General features: G+C 38.6%; 1 protein-coding gene across 1 annotated transcript; it reads left to right on the forward strand.

Annotated features, from left to right (window-relative positions):
* The first annotated feature begins 298 nt into the window (after window positions 1-298).
* Window positions 299-14,327, forward strand: LOC139735634 (2-aminomuconic semialdehyde dehydrogenase-like). The gene is made up of 9 exons (XM_071646383.1): window positions 299-477; window positions 2,065-2,265; window positions 3,639-3,850; window positions 6,575-6,741; window positions 8,709-8,884; window positions 10,751-10,922; window positions 12,144-12,257; window positions 13,110-13,205; window positions 13,914-14,327. The coding sequence occupies exons 1-9, from the start codon at window positions 299-301 to the stop codon at window positions 14,058-14,060; spliced, it is 1,464 nt and encodes a 487-aa protein (XP_071502484.1). The 3' UTR covers window positions 14,061-14,327.
* The last annotated feature ends 7,228 nt before the right edge of the window (window positions 14,328-21,555 follow it).

Genomic DNA, 21,555 nt, shown 5'->3' on the forward strand with positions numbered 1-21,555 from the left:
CGCGCCCTCTCTCACCCGGTGCCTTATACCGAAAGGTCCTGCACTGCACTACATCCAGATCCTGATTCAGATTTGTTAAACTTTCATATGTACCGTACGGGTAAACTTGGCCCCCAGCATGCGCATTACAAGTGGACGAGTTTACCAGCTAGGCCGAGTTTACTTGTACTATGGTATTATGATTATCAACATGAGCGAAAGGTAGCACTGGAGCTTTGTGTTCTGATTCCATTTTTCTTTTTTTAACCCATCCCTCCATTCCACTTGTTTTCCACAAATCTCAGTCTCTCAATCAGTCATGGCCAACGGTCAGATCCAAGTGACCATTGAGAATTTCATCGACGGCGAATTCGTTCCGACGTCCTGCCACGTGGACAGCTACGACCCTTCGGTGGGAAAAGCCTGGGCAAAAATTCCAGACAGCGGCAAGGAAGAAGTCAATTTGGCGGTGGCAGCGGCCAAGCGAGCATTCAAGTCGTAAGTACGATGTTGGTGTTGCTCGTAAGGACACAGTCCAAAACACAAAGAAATATGTTAAGTAAATCCTTGAAAGGATACCTGTGAGTTGAATGAGTTCACTGCATTTATTACCTCTGCCAATGGAGGAGGTTATGTTTTATTTGGCGTTTGTTTATTTGTTTGTTTGTTTAATTGTTTGTTTGATTGTGTGCAAAATAACTTAAAAAGTTATGAACAGATTTGGATGAAACTTAAAGGAAAGTTTGAGAATAACTCAAGGAACAGATAATTAAATTTTGGTACTGATCCAGAAATTTTTATGGATTTCATGAAGGATTTTTTATACTTTGGTTGGTAGGGTCAATGAACTTGGGAGTACAAGCTGCACATTTTTTGAGGTTTGCATACGCGCACTAAAGTGCATGCTTTAGTTTCTACTAGAGCGAGGCGTGCCATGCAGCTGGAAGTTGATGACATAACAAAAGACTTCTACGTATATTGGGAAATTGGGCGATTTTCAGCATGCGTACGTATGGGTGGAAATCACTGATCTCTGTGGAAGAACAAGATCAGTGGTGGAAATGAGCTGCTTGGCAGAGGTCTGCGCTCCCAGAGTGCTTCTTTAGATTTGAATGTAATGGGCAGTAATGCTGCATCTTCTATCTTACTGAGAACCGAACCTTTATTCATGTTCCAAAAAGAACTACCGGTACTTAATACTGAAACAGGCAAGAATAAAAAACAAATCTAGAACAGCACTCTGAGAGCGCAGACCTCCGCCAAGCAGCTAATTTTCACATACACACACTCGATGCTGCTGAAAATCACCCAATTACCCAATATAGAAACCTTTTGTTTACGACATCATCTTCCACTTGCACGCCGCCTCACCCAAGCAGAACACACGCTTTAGTGCGCATATATATGCAAATCTCAAATACGCATAGCTTGGACTCCCGAGTCCATTGACTTTATCTGCGAAAAGATAAAAAAATCTATGTAAAGTCCATAAAATTCCCAGATCACTACCAAAATTAAATCATTTGTTCCATGTGTCATTAACAATTTTTCCTGCAAATTTTATCTAAATCTGTCTACAACGTTTTGAGTTATTTTTCACACAAACAAACAAACAAACAAATGGTTTAATACAAACTTTTAACAAGCACCGATGAAAACATAACCTCCTTTCTTGGCGGAGGTAACAAGTGGCACACATCACAAAGTTGCTTGTTCACCAAAGACAATTTACAAAATGTTTTTGGTATCAAGACACACACGCTTTCTAAGGACACTGAATATCTCTTCAAATCAAATTGATAATTTCCATGAGAACATTTATTCCAGATATTAGATCTATCTTCAGGTGATGGATGTTAATGAAGGGTATTATATTTTTGTTGACGTACCATTCTATTTTGTGTAACCATTTTGTCTTCGTGCGATTTGTAATCATTTAATGATTTTTGTAAATGTTGTAATTGATTGTAATTTGTGCTAATAAAAACAACATTAAAAAATCACAACAACAAATAGTGACATAATAAATTCAAAATGAAAGAAAAGTTTTACATGGTTGTCAAAATTTCATTGGATGTTGTGCAGATGGTCCAGGAGCAGTCCAGCTGAAAGGTCAAAGGTGATGAACAAGATCGCAGACGTGATTGAGGCCAACCTGGATGAACTAGCTCAACTGGAGTCACGTGACCAAGGCAAGCCCGTCTGGTTGGCCAGAGCCATTGACATTCCACGTGCAGTGCACAATTTTCGCTTCTTTGCGTCCTTCATCTTACACACAAGAAACAGGTATGCGCATAAGGAAGATTTTGAAATAAAGCAGACTGTTTTTTCTTTTTACCTCTCAACCTGTATTTAAGAATATTCCATTGTAAGATACTTCTATATACATGCAAAGCATTAACCCATTGAGGACAGGCTGACTTTGCTATGTAACACACATTCCCCGTGGACACCTGCCCGAGTATCCTCAGGACTGGTCTTCAACGGGTTAACCCTAATCAGGTTGGGCTTTTTTGGCTATGCTATATCTGGGGGGGGGGATTCCGCCCCCCCCCCCCCTTCAGATCTCTCCTATGGAACGCGTGATTGCGCCGAAAATCGACACACGCAGCGCCCGCGACGTATACTATCAAAATGTATGGTTGCTTTCTCCGAAAATTTTTTCTTATATTTTTGTAATTTATGCATAAAATCAGTTTTGGGCTCTAAATCACATATTAATGCTCTAATTAAGCTAATTTCTTTTTTAAAATGTTTCTTGTATCATTCTCCAGAGCCTTAGGATAAAAAAAAATCTATCGAAATTGATTTCTTATGTATTTGATTGTTTTTTGAATTTCTTGTGTATTTCTCTGTTTTTCGACCTTTTGTTTTTGTTTCTTTTGTGGCCAAAATTTGTCACAGACATTTTTTGAACCTTTATTATGCTAAAATAAATTAATTTCGTCCATTCTAAGTCAAGATATGAATTTTTATGTGAATTAATTGAAAAAACACAATTTGCATTGGATTTGTACACAAAATCACGTTTTGGAGCAATTTTGGGGTTGACAAATTTTTTTCGAACGGGCATCGTGTCAAAATGGTACGCGCGGGCGCAACAATTTTGGTCTCAAAAGTTGCGCGATACTTGAAAGAAAAAAGTCATGAAACATCGCGGCGGGAGCTTATCGCGCTGCGAAGATATTGCGCGAAACGTCGAGGGGGGGCGGATTCCGCCCCCCCCCCCAGCCTGATTAGGGTTAAAATTGTTTGGAGGGATATTGTGAAAAATCCGACAGTACAGCAAAAGATGACATAATACTTTTGCAGACATATCAAAAAATTGTCCTTTTCCTGAAATGACAGAGTGGACAATTAAATATACATGTACAGCACATGTTCTGTTTTATTAAAAAAGTAATTTTGTCAGTTATTGGTAGTCAAATTTTAGTCTTAAAAAGTTAATCCATCTAATAATTCTTGTACAGATGATGTATAATCTCCCTTCCCCCAATCATAAGATCTAAGCAAGTCTTTTATTTTTCTCAAAAATTTATAGGACCCCATTTCTGTTTAACCATCAAAGTACCTCTACCTTATTGTTGACATGTATGCAGTGCCAGTTTACCTATGGTATACCTAAACGAGAGAGTTAACCATTCCTTCCATGTGGGCAGCTCCACCATCTTGTCGGAAGTCAACGCTACCAACTACACCATGCGGATCCCCGTGGGCGTGGCCGCCCTCATCAGCCCCTGGAACCTGCCCCTCTACCTGCTCACCTTCAAGATCGCGCCCTGCATCGCCGCCGGCAACACCTGCGTGTGCAAACCCAGCGAGATGACCTCGGTGAGCTCGTGGAAGCTGGCGGCACTCATGAAGAAAGCAGGTGAAGGCTTTGGGGCCGTGGGTCCACCGTAGCTTGTCGTATCTCGATACCACTCGTAGTAACTCTTATTGTTGGAAGCCCTCATTTGCAAAGCATTGTGGGATGTAGAGTGGGGTAGAGCCAAACAAGCCTTTAGATTGTTAGATTTTATCCTTAATACATCATGCTTTGGGTGGAGAAGAGGTGGGCCTTGAAACTGGACACTTATTTTTAGCCCATTTCTGCATGGAGCCACGATGTGGCATCGTGTGCATACAAAAATGTAAACAAAATGGCATATATAAAACACAGGAACGATGACTTGCAAATCCTTTAATCTTGTTTCCAACCAGGAAGGGGTGACTATGATGGAGAAGAAATGTCAAATTCCACAATCATGCATTACTGATGGCATGGAAAAATCAGCATGCGTGCTGCTCTGTCAAATCTGGGCTTCCATCGTGTACCAAGGGAGGCAGTTGTCGCATGACATCAAATCGTGGCGTAACACCGCAACCCACCAAGTCCCAGAAACCATATGGTTTGATGTTGTTCCTTTATTTTATCTTATTTTTCCTCCTTACTCATCTGTGTTAGTGATTCATAAGGTAGAAGAAGGCATTATTTTTCATTTGATACGATTTTTTGTTTTGGTTGCAGAATATTCAAAGCCTCTCCGTTGTTTGTATTTATGATTGACCACATTCACAAAAATCAAGGTTGATATGTCTATCTCAAATTGGCAAAGTCTTTTTTTTCTGGATTTAATGAAATCAACCAGTTTCCTTTAATCTTTCTTCAATAAATTCAGATATGTAGTGAAGTTTAGAGTTGCCAATTTGATGAGGAGAAGACAATGATTTTTGCTGCAAAATTCTTCTGGGACTTGATGGGTGTAGGGTTGCCTGGGGCTGAACAGCTCTGTAAATATTACATACAATCTTTGCAGTCAGGTTGCTGCTACAAGTGTTCGATTGAGCCTGTGTCTTTTTATGTGTGTACATGGTTTGTGTCATGTATGAGTACTGTATGTGAATGATGTGTGTGTACATGATGATGCAAGCTGAGTGTGGTAGCAACAAACTGCAACTTAGACACCACAGTCGGGGGAAAGTGGCAACTGAGATATATCCAAGTCCCGCCCTACATGTGGTCATGTGCCCAGACTGTTTAATGTTGTGCACATTTGAGTGTGGTGGCAACAAACTACAACTAGCGTCAGTGGGGGGAAAAAGTAGGGACTGTGATATATCCAAGTCCCACCCCACAGGTGGTTGTGTGCCCAAACTGTTTTTAATGTTGTGCACATTTTCCATGCTCTTTATGATCTTTGCTTCAGCCGAGCAACAGGGTGTTCACTGCGACAACTGCCTCCCTTCAAGAGATAAGCATCTGTTTAGTTTGAATAAATTCAAAATACTCCTCAAGTTAATCCAAAGATACGGTACCAAGATTTGAACCAAAAAGTAGCTGTCACAATACAAACATTATAATCAGCAATTCCTACAGATTCTTTGCAATTTCGAACATGATGTTTAAATTGCCTTTGATGGAAAATGTTTTCATGGATGTCACATATTTCATTTTAAATCTGCGTTTTAAGATTTATGTCTATTTTCATACCAAAAGCTGCCTAACTTATCAAAATTTAAACAACAAAGGTTAATGAATAATGTAGGCCTATTGGTAATAAAGGAATGCAATAAAAACAAGAATAAAGAGATGCTATACTCTAATTTTCCGTCATTGTATTGTAGAGTACCAAAGTATGATGTCATAGTCATTCATCGCTATGGAAACTGGTTCTAAACAATCTCATCTGGCCCAAATATCTGTGAAGACAATTGTTGCTATAAACCGTGCTCCAATTTTGTTCCAACCCATCCTAACAAAGGACTGTGACATCATCACTTTGGTGCTCTATTGAGTCATCTTGAATTCATGGGAGTGTTTCATCAAGAGTTTTGTCAGATATTTTTTCTGACAAACTGTCTTAAGCTACTAAAACCTTGTGTCTAATCGGGTGAGAGCAAATTTGTCAGAAGAAATATCTGACAAAACACTTGGTGCAATGCTGCCAAGACTGATATTCATTGTGTGTTTTACAAGTTTGAATTCATACTGAGGTCGAGTCTTCAAATATAAAATGATTTTAAAAATGTGGAATGCCAGCATCAATCATTGCTCCACAGTGGAATTATGTAGCACAGCATTTCCACGTACGAAATTTTTGTAGTTTAAATGCAGTTTTAATGTCCCTCAGAACAAAGCATTGAGAATGGTCTGTGTTTTCAAGTTGGATGTGACTGTATTCACCATTCACCACAGCAGAAATTTGTTGCTTGTAACTGAAAATATGATATGATGTAACAGTTGTTTCTGCTGTTCAGCTAACCAATGGACGATGAATCATTTGTTTGCATATGAAGCAGTCTGGCAATTTACTACTATGAGAATGAAAACAATCTGTCTGTTTTGGAATCAGTGAAATCTCTTGATATATGAAGCAACTCAGTATGGACTCATTAATTTGTAATCACATATCGTATTCAAAATCAGATAATGCATCAGTTTGAATCTATTCTAGAATATTGAGTTTTGGAGAGACTCATTTTTGGTGGAGTTATTTTCTTTTCATAAGCATTTTTTACTTTGTTTTGTTTTGCTTATGAGAACTAACCAGCCATCTCACTTTAACGCTTTGCTTTGTACATTGCAAATCTGTACACAAATGTGTGTGTGTAGGTCTCCCTAGCGGGGTGGTAAACATGGTGTATGGTTATGGGCCAAAAGCTGGCGCAGCCCTGGTCCAACACCCAGATGTCCCGCTCATCTCCTTCACCGGAGGCACCGCCACCGGCCTGAAGATCGCCGAGCTCTCCGCTCCCTACTGCAAAAAAATATCACTGGAGGTATTCTTTAATCGTAGCGTGGAAGACTGTCGCCAAGTATTTGGCGATTTAACCTTTTTTAATTGTTTGTTTTTCATGTGCTTGTGTCTTCTTTTCCCCTGATATTCTGTGTCCTTTCTGTCATATTTTTGCAGAGGAAGGACAAAGTTCTCTCCAAGAAAAATTAAGAGTTGGAGAGGAAAGAGATCAGGATGAAGCAGGGCTTCTTATTTTCTTTTTTCTTTTTTTTTTTTAGTTCCTGCAGCATGTGACACATTTTACAGAAATCTCGTATGTGTGTGTGTATGTACATGTAGATATTTTTTTTCTGTTTTTATATATTTTATTTACAGTTCATGCTTTTCTGCACTTGGGCCAGTTACCCGCAGCAAAGGTGTTTAAATAATTTGTATTTCTGTCTCTGTTTTTGTCTTTGTTTTTGTCTTTGTCCTGTCTTTCATGTTTTTGAACCTTCTCTGCAGTGCTGTTGTTGTTGTTTCTTTGAGCACCCGTTGTTCGTCTCCATGCCGGCGGCAGCCCGCGATATGATGCAGCGTGAATAGTGATCCTCATCCAGAAGTGTGGAAAGAGGAACGTAGAGCGTTTCTTTGCATGTTTGTATGTGTGCGTGTGTGTGTGTGTGTGTGTGTGTGAATGTGTGTATACACGCATGCAGCTGTATGCTGTTTCTGTGGTGTATACTATTTCTGTGTTCTGTATGTGCACGTCTGTGTCTTTGTAAATGTCTTTAACCATGGGGAAAAAAGACTAAGAACTATGGTTTATAGTGTGTTCAAAGTAATGCCCAAATTGTCAGATTGTCAAAAATTCAAATTGAATCCTAAATATCTTTTTGGAGGGGTAAATGTGTCCAAAACTTGTCTTTTTCACCTTCACCATTATTATAACTTTTGTTCAGCTTCCTTTTTGTCTATTACTGTATTCCTTTTGAAACACACTTTGGTCTGAAGTACACCATATGGGAAATAGTGGAGAGGGAAATTGCATTAATTATCTTTTTGTCATGTTTGAAGGCAAATACAAGTGCATGTGAGTGTGTCTGTCTGTGCCTGTATTATGTTTATCTGTATAATGTGTGTGTGTATGTTATATGCTGATATGAAGAGAAGTGCAAATTTCATGCACAGTCCAGCGATGGCGTCTGTAAGGTTCATCTTAACCGACCTAGGGTCGAGTTCACAAGGTCATCAGATCCTTTTAATACAGTGCTCCCTCTTTCGTCAAGGTTCTACAGTGCTGCACCAGATTCCTCTCTACTTGTTTTGCTCACATGTGATTCTTTTTTTTAAAAACAGTCTACCTCCTTTTGTATCCCTTATACCCGTCATCTTTCATAAATCCTACGTCTTAAAGGTAATCACCCTCCTTTGCCGGCATTCTGAAATCCACAGTCATGTGTCTTTCCCAGTCCCCTCCAGAATCGTCACAGCTTTCATGTTAAGACAAGTCTTGCTCCTGTCTTTGATGAGGAGCCGCGATAAAAACTTCTTCATTTTTTTGAAAGTGTCTTTCAGTTGTGCTCTGGAAGCACTTAAATTTTCTTCTTTTGCAATCAATTCAAAATGAGGATTCATATTAATCAGAGATGTTGATACCTCAATTCAGATGATATGCCTTCAGGAGATGGCATCTTGCAGTACAACAAGTCAACAAAACTTTTCTTTTTCTCTCCCAAGATGCTTTGCAGAGGAGGGTCTTACCTTTGAGGGTAGGCATTCCATTCTGTCTGCTTTCACACATTTTTTTGTTAATGTCTTTCTTTTCTTCTTGTGTTTTGCCACCAACTTTGGCACTCTGCACCTCATTCTTTCAGTTTCATCGATTTCATGAAATTTTACTTTACATTTGTGTCACGATTGTGTGGCCTAACTCACATGGAAACACATTGTTAACATTTTTGTGCTCTTCCTCTGTGTGTGTGTGTTTGTTTGCGTGTGTTCGCGGAATCTGGTTCTTCGTGCGTGCAGCTCGGGGGGAAGAACGCGGCCCTGGTCTTCGATGATGCGGATGTGGATGGGATGATGCCGACGTCGGTGAAATCGGGGTTCATCAACCAGGGGGAGATCTGTCTGTGCATGAGCCGAATCTACGTCCAGGACACCATCTTTGACAAGTTTGTGGAGAAGTTTGTCGCCGCGGCCAGGTGAGTGAGAGCTAGAGGTTCAAGTCTATTTTCCTTTTTTTTTTGATGGGGAGGCCATAAATTGCCTCATATTTGGAGAAAAAGTGTAATGAAGAACAGCTGAAACAGATCAATTTAAACTTTTGCTATTTTATGAATTCACGTCAGCAGACTTTCAATTTGATCGTTTTTTTCGGCTGTTTTAAAAATGATTGTCTATTCATACCAAATGAAAGTGTGACCATCCTTCAATCTTATTGTGCATCTCTGAAGGTATAAAGGCGACTGTAGTGACTTTGTAGATGTACCATGCATATGTATTGGACGTATTTCACACAAGAGAATGAGGAAGATTTTGATGGCAGTTCAAGTTTCTTGATATTTGGTTGATATTTGTTATGGGGCCAGAATTTATTGTTTTATGCCATCCCTTAAATTACAGATGTAATCCAAGGCGACAATGGGGATAGACTAGAGAATAAAACATCAGAAAGATATCCCTGTTTGAGTTTGGTTTAAGTATTTAGTTAACCCATAGCTCAAGCATATTCATCAGCATTCAGCTGTCCATCCAAACTTGATCTAGCTATAATGTTAGCAGGCCCTCTGATGCGTAGCCATATACCTCGTCTAGCAGGAAGACCATGGTGATACTATATTGATTAGAGGGATCATGTAATCTCTCTTTGTTGACAATTAGTTTCCGGACATCTGTGCCAATCGGCAAAGAAAGTACTCCAGCCTGAATTATTGATGAAAAAAAAAACAAACACCCACACAGGAAGGATTTAAGGCTATGACTTTTAAAACAGTTTGTTTTTATGCCTCCGCCAACGAAGTGGCCGGAGGCGGCATGTTTTCGGGTCGTCCGCCTGTCCGTCTGTACGTCCGTACGTCCGTCCTGTTTTGTTTTTGTCGATATCTCAAGAACCGTGTGGTGGTTTTGCATCAAACTTGGTATGAGGGTATATCCTGGGGGGATGATACTTTGCTTGGATTTTAGGGTCACGGGGTCAAAGGTCAAAGGTCACAGGTTATTTTGTGAAAAAAAGGTTGAAATTTCATGTTTTTCTCCATATCTCGCAAATGGTTCAAGGTATCTTCATGGAACTTAGTATATATGCATGTACTGATGGGCAGTGATTATCTAGGGAAGTTGGGGTCATGGGTCAAAGGTCAGGGGGTCAAAGGTCAAGGTCAACTCCTCAAAATATCACTACTTTCCTTGTGTTTATGCAATGCCTGAAGGATTTTTTTTAAACTTGACTTATGCATGTATAACCCAATATATATTCTGTGGGAAGTTTCTTGCCAAAAGATCAAAGGTCAAAAGGTCAAAGGTCAAGTGAAAGTGCTAAATTGCACTTCTTCCTCCATATCTCAAAAGTAACTCAAGGTATTATCATGAAACTTACATATTTATGCATGTTCTACCTAACAGTGATTCTCTTTGGAACTGTGAGGTCAAAGGTCAAAGGCCAGGTTTAGATAATACTATTTTACTATTTGATACTGAAATTATACTTTTTCTCAATACCTTGAAAATTACTCAATGCATAAACTTATAAAAGGGTCAAAAGTCAAGTAAAAATCATCAGTTCCCCCAAATACCTGCACTCTGACGTTTTAATCATTCATCCAATTGAATCTAGTTCTAGGAAAGTGAACATTCAGCACATTTGTGGCAAACCTGTCATTTTAATATTTTGCCAATTGTGTGAAACTGTCATCACACATTGTCAAGACGTTGTACTATAGACCTATTAGGAGAACCATGCATTATGGCAGAGGCATACACCAGTCGCTGTAGCGACATTTCCAGTTTGTTTTTTTAAATCCATGCATGCAGTTAAAATGATGTGTGTGTGTGTTAATTTGATTCAACAGAGAAATGGTTGTTGGACCACCTACCAACAATGATTCAAAGCTTGGCGCCCTCATCAGTCAGGAGCATCTCAACAAGGTCAGAGGTTATGTAGCCCTTGCCAAGGAGGAAGGTGGCACAGTCCATTGCGGAGAAGGGGTGGACGACCTGACGCTTCCAGAAGGCTACGAAAATGTGAGCAAATGGCTGCTTTTTACTGACACAAATATGCAAGCAGACTGTTCCATTGTTAGCCGCATGTTTCCCCATCGAAGCCTTTCAATATCTGACTATATACTTTGTTTACTTGACAAACACATGCAAGAAACAGAAGAGGGCACTTACGCACACACTTAGCAAAATAAGATACTAAACACAATAACAACACTAAACACAATAACAACACTATAAAAATTATTCAGAAAAGGTAAGAGGCCCTTTTCCTGGTGGTTCTTACCCCAGTGAGAGCTGTAGCAATCCAGAGACTCCAACTCTCCCGTTTTCGACAGGAGATCTCCCGTGGAAAACCCATTTTTGCAAAATCTCCTGTTCTCCGGCTTGAGATTTAATTTCTCACGCCCTGGCTCTTTGTCTCCCGTTGGAAAGGATTTCTTACTTATTTCTATCGTATGTTGAAAAAATAAGCCTTAGATAGCACCAGAGAGTATCTAGAACCCTGGGAATTTTGCGCTTCGCACACATCAACTTGGAGTCTCCCGTTTGATAGGGGTTTCGGGCGGTAGAATCTCCAGATCAGAAGGTGCTTTGGGTTGGAGTCTCTGGCAGTCAGATGGACATCCTTTCCCCACCCCCTCATGTGAAATTAATCATTGGCATTGATTCATAATTGTGCACTGCCATACATTTTGGAATCTCAAGTTAACTGAAAAAACAAGAGCTACAATGTCTTGATTCTGCAAGAGGCTCCTGAAACTTGAGGTATCTCTTTATATTTTGTCAAAAGTATGAGCCTCTCTGCTTTTAGACTTATTTTATTTCATTTTTTTTTTAATTCTATGCATATGTATAACAGGCAAGTATCCCCTCAAAAGCTAGAAACCTCCCTAATTTTGTTGTTGTTGGAATGGACGAATGTTTGCAGGTCTGGAAATGTTAAACTGGATGTGCATATATTGTCTTAAAGATGACATATATGATCTGTCATGAACTGTTCAGACGACACACAACCAAACACATAGTAAGCATTTCTGTGATTTTTATTTGAAAAATATATGTATATTTTTTTTATGGCAATAAACCTGATCGACTTCAATTTCAATTTCAATTTCAATTTCAATTTTAAGGCCGCACTGAATGTGCATGAATATGCATCAATCATATAGGTAATCTAGTACTGTGCTTTCACATCACTGCCCTGTTACAAAGCTTGGACCATATTGCCTCCATCCTTTACAGGGTTACTACATGAGACCGACTGTCGTCACAGGGCTATCCCAGAATTCCCGGTGTGTCAAGGAGGAGATCTTTGGACCTGTCGTCTGCATCCTGCCCTTTACAACAGAAGAGGAGGTGCGTAGACTAAAAATCACTAAGTCAACAGTCAAATTGGCAATGCAACTACAGCATGAACAAAAGAGATGCGAAGTAGATTTAGTGAGATTGCTCATTTTGATTTGTTGCCATATATAAGTTGTAGACCTTCCTTTGATTAAAGACAAATACACATGATAAAGTGGACAGCCAAATTGGCAACTTCCCCACAAAATGAAATAAAACAAACTGCATTCTATCACTTACGACATCAAATGTTGTCACAAAGAAAAGAAAAATAGTATTTTATGTATAATGGAACTGCTTACGGCAAGGATTTAAGATTTGTCACTGCAATAATACTAACCTTTAAAATGGCTTGGATCATGGCTTGTTCGAATTCTATGATAGAGGAAATCATTTTATAATGTAGTTTGATCTAGCTGCTCTTAACCTGATATGACCTTTAAAGGACATTTAGGGCTTCGTTTATCTTGAGAAGTTTGCTTCTTGTTTGAAAAAGGTAAATGTATCTATATGTGAAATTGTAAAAGTATCATATTCAGTAATTATTCTGCATGAGAAAGAGAATTTTCTTCTCTTGCATATTGTATTTAAACCCAACAATGCCATATACCTTGTACTCGTAGTAACTCATATGTTCTTCATATGTTCTTCTAATAAAGCAGCAACTTCTGAATGTAAACAATATTTCAAGAATGATTTACATAGCAAAAACTACCTTGGAACAGGCAAAAATAGCAAATTCATGATCATTCCATTCACTCATACATAGTTTCAGCCAATTCACCCCTCCCCCCACCCCCCACCAGAATCCTATCCCCATGTATTGATAATGGTGTTGTGTTTGATGATTTCCTCCTATGTCAGGCCATTGAGAAAGCCAACGATGTTAAGTATGGGCTAGCAGCGTGTGTTTGGACCAAGGACGTGAGTCGCACACACCGTGTCTCACAGCAGCTCATGGTAAGATGAAGGAGGGTCGTACCACCAATAAGAAGAATGGCACATTTAAGACGTCTTCTTCTAGATCTTTCAAGTCTCCCACATCAGGTGTTACAGTCACACCTCATCCGTCTTTATCAAATCCATATATGCCCTACAACTTTTTCTCGTGCCTTAACAAGAAAACCCCCCAAACCAAACAATCTTTTTTGAAATTTGTCAGAATAAGCTTGAATAATATAGATAGTAGGCCTACATATCACCAGGTGGCATAATTTTAAGTTTAAAACCGACTAAAGGTCCTTCTGACTGTAGGGGGGACCACACCCTCCCCCCTACTCTGTTGATTTGCTCCCTTGGGTAGTATTGATGATTTATGCCACAAAATTTTCACTCCCAGCTGCTCTGCTGACCTACGCATCTCTGCTCTTGATATATGGCATAGAAGCTGCTTTCAAGGATTTTGTATCAGAAAGGCTGGTTGCAGATGAGGTATAGGGTAGGAAATGATGATGGCTAAGGTCAGAGATCAAAATTTGGTTTTCATGAAATTAATCTGAAGAGAATTACTGTGTAGAGACAACAACTCAAAAAATGATTTGTTTGTGGTTTTATGTAAAAAATGTTTGGTTTGGAAACTTTTGAACCACAGCAGTAATAGACTAGAATTTGTTTGATTTCTTGCTATGTAGATGTGTCATATTAGATTTTTTCTGTTTGTTATCTCAGGCTGGTACTGTGTGGGCCAACTGCTGGCTAGTTCGTGACCTCAACATGCCCTTCGGAGGCATGAAGGCGTCTGGCATCGGTCGCGAGGGGGTCAACGAATCCATGGACTTCTACACAGAGGCCAAGTGCATCTGTATTAAGCATTAGTCTTGTGAAGTATCCTGAAAACCAAGCAAAGAATGGGATGAAATGCAGCGAGGCTGAGTATCACAAGTGTGGAGATCCTAGGTCTGTAGACTCTGTGCATATGTCACATATGAAAATTGTTGCTAGCAGTCTTTGATTAAGGCATCACAGTGCATGTGCACTAAAACACATGAATGGGACTAAGTGTGAATTGAAGATGGGATTTTCCTGCTCTTATGGATAAAAAAGAAATAGAGAGATGCTGATGAATTCATTTGTTATTTTTTTACAGATATATAAGGGAATGAATGAATTAGAATGTTATTTCATTGCTGAAAGGTTAACAGGGTGATATTTTTGTATTCCTTGAAATTACTTGTGTACGTCTGTACTTTGGCATACGCACACTCAAGTATTTCAAATGTGAAAGTGCTTTCTGGTTTGTTTTACCAGTGGGAATGATGACTTATACTTTATTGAAGTGATGGAAATGTGTATATTCTGTAATCAGGCTTTTATACTTATACATTGCAGTGACAATAATGTAGTGGAAGCTGCTCTAAAGTGGTATCAGCTGAGGATAAGCAGAGATGTGTGCTTATTCCTGCAAGCCATTAAAGTTAAAGCTTGGAAACTGCCACGTCAACAGAGTGACATACACAGATATCAATATGTGGGGCCATCACTTTTGGCAACTGTGTACACTGGCACTGGTCCGACGGCTCAGGGCCAGTAAAAACTCAGTCGGACCAGTATAACTTTTTCAGGAATGGACCAGTACAAAATAGAAAAACTGGGTACCTACTGGTCTGACAGACAGGTTTTAAAGACCAGTAGAAAAAATGGGTTAGTGTGCAGCCCTGCTTTTGGTTTCACTGTTGAGGATATGGGATCAGTGGTATTAGAAACTGAGGACCAAGTCTTTTGATGTGTAAAGCATCTCGGATTTGTGCGCCCATACGTCTGTTGAAATCTCACAGTTTGAAAAGACTGGGGGGCCATCAGTTTCTCATTATTAAACTTGACTGATGGTTTTCGATAGACTTATGATGAAGAACGAATCATATTCTACTGAAGAATATCTGATGTAGTATCGTGGGATGAGTGTGGTGTGACGTCTGTTATTTGGGCTATCAATGAAATTTAATCTCTCTCCTGAAAACTTGCACATATTGCTTGGAGTGAGTGGTGACAGAGGCCTCAAAATTGTTTTCAGCAATTTGTGCTTTCCTATTTGTTATGTGTCAGCTGAAAAAAGGATTTTTTTTCATCCATATATCTATATGCTAATTGAAAAAAACCAATGACATTGGGTATACAGTGTGCTTTAGTATCTTTGGCAGCTGCTTATAGCCTTGTAAAAGCCATAATACTGCTCTTTCCCTTGTAAATATGACACTTGAATTCATAATGCACATCTTGACAATAGGCAGGTACATATATTGACTGTGTAGGTATGCCATATTATACTGCTCTTTCCCTTGTAAATATGACGCTTGAATTTACAATGCACAAACTTGACAATAAGCAGGTATGCCTGCTCTTTCCCTTGTAAATATGGCGCTAAAATTCATAATGCACAATCTTGACAATCAGCAGGGACATAGTGACTGTGTAGACTGTAGTGTGTCATGTCTACAGAGATGAGTACACAATTTAGGATGGAAATGTTAGAAAGAGCCTGAAGAAATGGTACTGCACCCTTTCTAAATAACTTCTGGACTGAGTTCATCTGTGGTTCTGTATGTATTGATATGTTCAGATATCCAGTACTGAACAAAACTCTTTTGCATACTGTAAACGTCAATATTTTCGCGCGATTAATTTTTCGCGCTGAGCGGCTCGAAAACATATTCGCGGGTTCTTAAATTCGCGCTCGGCAGCGGGTTAATACACAGTCGCTGTTTTCATCCAGCGATGCCAGCGTACGTTACATACGATAAGCGACGTAGCGAGCGGCGCGAGTGCGAGTACAAGCGCTCAACTACGTAGTACATGTATTTTACTCGATACATGTTCTGTAGGACTAGTACTGTAGTCGCGGGGATGTAGCACACCAATCGGCCGTGGGCTCGGTGCATGCGGTGCGTGCGATGATACTGCTATATGGGTAAACATGTCTGTACTACGTAGCAGTATCATCGACGAAGCGCACCAGGCCGTTCAAAATGTGCATAGAAAATTGCGAAGATATGTTCGCGCGTTTTTGAATTCGCGCTAGCCGAACGTAGCGCGAAATCCGCGAAAATTAATGTACCGCGAAAATTTCCACGTTTACAGTATTAACATTTTTATATGTGGTACTCTGATTCCTCCTCAGGTTTTTTTTTGTGTGTGTGTGTGTGTGTGTGTGTGTGTGTGTGTGTGTATGTTCAGTTCCACTTTTATGGCTCACTTATTCACGTTTCTTTGAGAATGGTTCTTTTAATAGACATCCCTCAGATTGTGAGTGAGGAAACCGTTTTTTGATACTGTAAAGTGGATATTTTCGCGCGACTAATCTTCGCGCTCAGCTGGATAAGAAGAGTTTCGTGTGTTTTTAATTCCGCGGTATCAAGACATCAACTACAGGAACATATGGCAAGCAAAAATATTCGTGTGCTTTTATTTTCGCGCGAGTTTCTGATTGCGCGAAATGCGTGAAAATTTCAACACCGCGAAAATTTCCACTTTTCCAGTATGTGGTTGATCAAACAGGAAGTCCTAATATTCAGTGGGACAACTTAGGTAGTCCCAATCCTTTGAAAAGTGTGACCGTAGTAGCGTTAGTTTCACACACTCTTTTTTTCGTTTGCCTCTTGCCACATGTAATGTATTTGCACCTAGCTAAATTCTTATTCCAAAAAACCCATAGATGCATTTACACTTCATGCCTAAACTTTTTTCTCTCTCTCCCTTCTTAAAGGTGTGTTTACGTGCCAATTCCTTGTACATACATTCTCCCTTTGATTCTTGAGCAGCTATTGTTACATCAGTGCCAACTTTCATTACATTAGCACCAACTTTCATTTAAGAGATGTGCTTTTTTTCAGATCACCTTTTAAAAAGCAAAATGAGCTGTTTATCCAATCCTTTTATAGATCCGAAAGAAACTCATAATTTATTTTCGTTTGTTTAGAAGTTTGTTGGCATCACTTCCACAAACATTGAGCTTAGCACTTTGGCCAGGATATGAAGAGTTTGTTCGCAAAAACCGATAAGTCCATATTTGTCAAATGGAGATATTTGCGATTAAAGGTCAAGAAAAATAAAGAGAATAATAAGAACATTTTTGCTTCTTTTGACCATAACTTCAAAAATGTACCTTTATATGTAGTGACCAATATATCATTTTAAAAGGTATTATTTTGTACTTTATGACAGAGACCGTACTTCAAAATTTTCAAAAATGGACTTATCGGTTTTTACACTCTTCATATTTTTTTTGCAGTTTGGAGCTACGCATTTGATGGGTGCTAACTGCCAAAAAAAAAAAAAGTTTTGGCCCAAACCAGAACACAACTGTACAGGACACAACTGTACAGAATACAACTGAAAGACAACAACTTTTGAAGAAGTTATTTGGTAGACTTTCTAGGCATGAGCTTGCATGGTTCAACGATGTAGACTATAGGTTGTGCCAAGAGAGAATGCCACCCAGGTGCTTTTGAAGGTGGCCATTAACTTGCCCCAGTATAAACAGCAAGCAACCAGCATTTTAAAAACAACAACAAAAGTCTTGCCAACCCCCAGTCACCTAATCATGTCCAACACTCACGCCAGGAATGCTGTGCTGGACTGGCAACTTAACCCTGAATACAGGCACATTTTTTTTTGTAAGTATTCTTTCTTATGTCCTTGGCAAATGTAAGTAAAAAAAGATTGTGCCAAGAAAAAAAAAAGAAGAAGTATTTTATTGTTTTTCAACATTTGTTATGTATTTCTTTGTTTTTCAACTTTTTGTTTTTCATTTCTTTTCTGATTAAATTTGTTGCAAGCATGAAAATATGTTATTAATTGATTTTAAACTATAAAGCCCAAAAATAATTATGTTTTTTTTTTTTTTTTTTTTGGGGGGGGGGGAATTTGACTGTAAGCACAATTTGCATTGAAATTGTACAAGAATTCATGTTTTTGAGCATTTTTCTTGTTTGACATGTACTTAGGGGTTGCAAGTTTGATGTCAAAAGATGTAGGAGACTTGAAGGTAAAAAAAGCCCCCCGGCCCAGCCTAGTTAGGGTTAAGTGTCCAATGAGTCAATGTGAACAGAAATCGCCATCACCTAAAGTTGTCTGCCTCAAGCTGTCTGAATAGTGCGGTGCTCTGTTCGTAAGAAACAAACTCGGTAATTGTATTGACCAGTTAGTGCTTTAGAAGGCTTTCCCATGTGTTAAGTGTATGTGAAAAACTTTAATGCTATTACAAAAACTCACAATGATCCATTTCAAGGCCAAATGGATTTGTGCAGATCTGACTGTGGTTCACAGTCCTTAGTAAGAATTTGAGAGCCCATCTTAGTTTCAAGTGATTTGAAATCATGTGTGACCTGTTACTGAATGAATTCAAATTTGATTTGGCTAGGCTTTTTGCCTAGATGAATTTGTTTTCCACTGGAAAGTTACAATCAATTAACACTTTCATGCTTTTCTCATTTAAGCATGATACTATGATGCAAAACATACTTTCATAGATCTTACCTAGCAAGATTTCTTTCCATGTATCTATTTTACACTCCAGGATAAAATGAAAGGCTTTTTTAAATTAATCTCATGATTTGTGTATTATTAGTACTTCAAGTCTATTATTTCATTTGTTCATGTGATATACTTTGTAGTTACAATGATTTATAAACTGGAGAAGATTGTACAGTGTATCTATTTTCATAGTATCGAAAAAATGAGATTGAAAAATTTTTTTTTTAAATTTTGAAGTGCCTTTAATAAGCAGACAGCTTTCATATCAGTTACAAAAAACATTACTTTTCTCGCTCAAATTTTCCAAACAATCAGGGAAATAACAAGGAAATTAACAAGTCAGAATGATCAAAGATTTCTCTCCATACATGAACACCATAGAGCACAATTTGATCAGACTGCAATAAGTCAAAGCCAGTTTTCTTATTTTGTATGTTCTGTTGTTCTTGTACATTATACTGCTTACAGTGTTGCCTTTAATGGTAAAACATCTGTTATTAATAGTTTTAGATAGAGTTTTGTGATTTTCCTAGCATGATATGTTTATTGCAGATTGGTTTTTGTATTTTCACCTCTCTATCTTTTTTTTTGTACACCATTACCATACTTAAAAAGTTGTGCTCAGTGCTTTGTTATGTGCTCTTGGTTTATGAAGCCATGATGTGCGAAGTGTTGTAAAATACCCGTATTTTAGAGTAAAACTATGTGCTACTATTTTGAAAAGAGAAAGATTAAGAGAGAGAAAGAGACAAACAGACAGACAGACAGACAGACAGACAGACAGACAGACAGACAGACGGACGGACAGACAGACAGACCTTGAAGGAGAGGGAAAAAAAGTAATTATGATCATGACTATGTTCTTTTGATGGAGATGAACAATGAGCAGATGCACTGCTTGTATGTATCTTTAAAATGTGGCTGTTTTTCTTAATTGTAAAATGGATGTTAGTATTTGTGTATGCCCTGCAGTCCAGCAAGATGTAGCCTTTGGTCAAGGCCCTCCTGCAGTACTGGGCTCTCTTCACCATACAGCGAGAGGGCCTTGACAAAAGGCTAAGCAAGGTGTAACTGGCTATGGCACTTGATACCAGAGTGGTATGTCAGATTGGAAATTTCCAACCAATTAAAAAAAAAAAATGTGGAAAAAACGACCAAAGATAAACAGGGTGATAAAATCTTAATGGCAATAAAAGATATGATGTTGAAAGCTTTAAATTACATGTATTTCAAAGAACCAAAATAGTATGAAAGAGAACTTCTGCATTTGTAATTGTTTCCTTAGCTATTTCTCTTTTCTCTTCTACTTTGTATGTAATGCAGAGAGGCTCAAGAGAGCAAAGGCAGTGTTGTTGTTGTTGTTATTTTTCAAAAAGATACTTGTATTTTATTGGGAAACTGTATTTAGCCACAGCTTGAAAAGCAAATAGATGCCTCCACTGATGTTGTCCAAAGAGTGTTATGTATCAATGTATGTCATGTGGTTCACATAATTAATAGGGTAATTGGCAAAGAAATGTGTCCGTATATTAGAATATTCAGTTCATATCAAGGCTGTTGAGTATGTGCTTGTTTCGCACATTGATGCTGTGAAAGTACCGTACTTAATGTAATTCTGCATGCGAGTATGATGAGATGTTCCTTTTAAGCATTTGTTTTGGGGAGATATCTATTGGCTGATTGAAGAGTTATTTAATGTGGCGTAAATATTATGCATTGAATTTCTGCCATTTCAAATTAAACTTGTTTTTGTTTCCTCAATCTGCTTTGTCAATAGCTTTTTATTTGCCTTTGTCTCCAACATGGATATTTTTTTATTTGATACTGTAAAAGTGGATATTTTTGTGCAACTAATTTTTTGTGCTCAGCAGGGTTAAAAGAGTTTCATGTGTTTTTAATTTTGCGGAATCAAGACATCAACTACTGGAACATATGGCACGCAAAAATATATGCGTGCTTTTAATTTCGCACTAGTTTCTGGTTGCACGGATTGCGTGAAAATTTCCACTTTTACAGTACACGGCAAAGCAAGAAATTTGTGTGAATTGGAGCCAACAGCCTTTTTCGTGGCATGGAATTTTTGTGAATTGCCCCTGGCATTCAATGCATACAGTGTAGACAAGAATTTGGCATGCATTTAATTAATATTTTCACGAATCTTGGCTCTCGCGAAATTTGCAAAACTTAAACTGCACTGAAAGAGTTCTTGTTTTGCAGTACGTGGTACACTTGTATTACTAATCACTAATGAAAAACTTAAAGAAATGAAAAGGGAACAAAACAGCAAGCTTCCGAGTCATGAATGCTAACTGTTTAAATATACCACATGATTACTGTCAGGCGAGAGTGTTAGAAAGAAAGAGAGGGAGGGATGGGTTTTCAAGATTTCAGATTCAAGCTACTTTGTAGTCTGATAATACAAGTGTAATACAGAGAATCACCTTCCAATAGCAAATGAAAGAAAAAAAAAAGGAAAAAAATATACTTGGGGAGAGAAGGAGAGAGAGAATAGATAGGGTGAGAGAGAGAGAGAGGGAGAAGGAGAGAGAGAATAGATCATTGCTACATGTGCATCATCATTTTATCACCACCACCACATCATAACCAGAACTATTATCATCTTTGTCATCTCAAAAGCATTTCCTTCCTAAACATTTATATGTAATTACAGTTGTATTACCACTGCCACTGCCACCACCACCATCATCATCATCACCACCATTATCATCATCAGACATCCCCATCACATCATCAGACATCCCCATCACCACATCATCATCATCATCACCATCACCATCATCATTATCACCATCATCACCATCATCACCATCATCATCACTAT

This window comes from Diadema antillarum, unplaced genomic scaffold (assembly GCF_040938485.1).
Source record: "Diadema antillarum isolate AM-2024a unplaced genomic scaffold, OU_Dant_1.0 seq00000589_RagTag, whole genome shotgun sequence".
Classification (NCBI taxonomy): Eukaryota; Metazoa; Echinodermata; class Echinoidea; order Diadematoida; family Diadematidae; genus Diadema; species Diadema antillarum.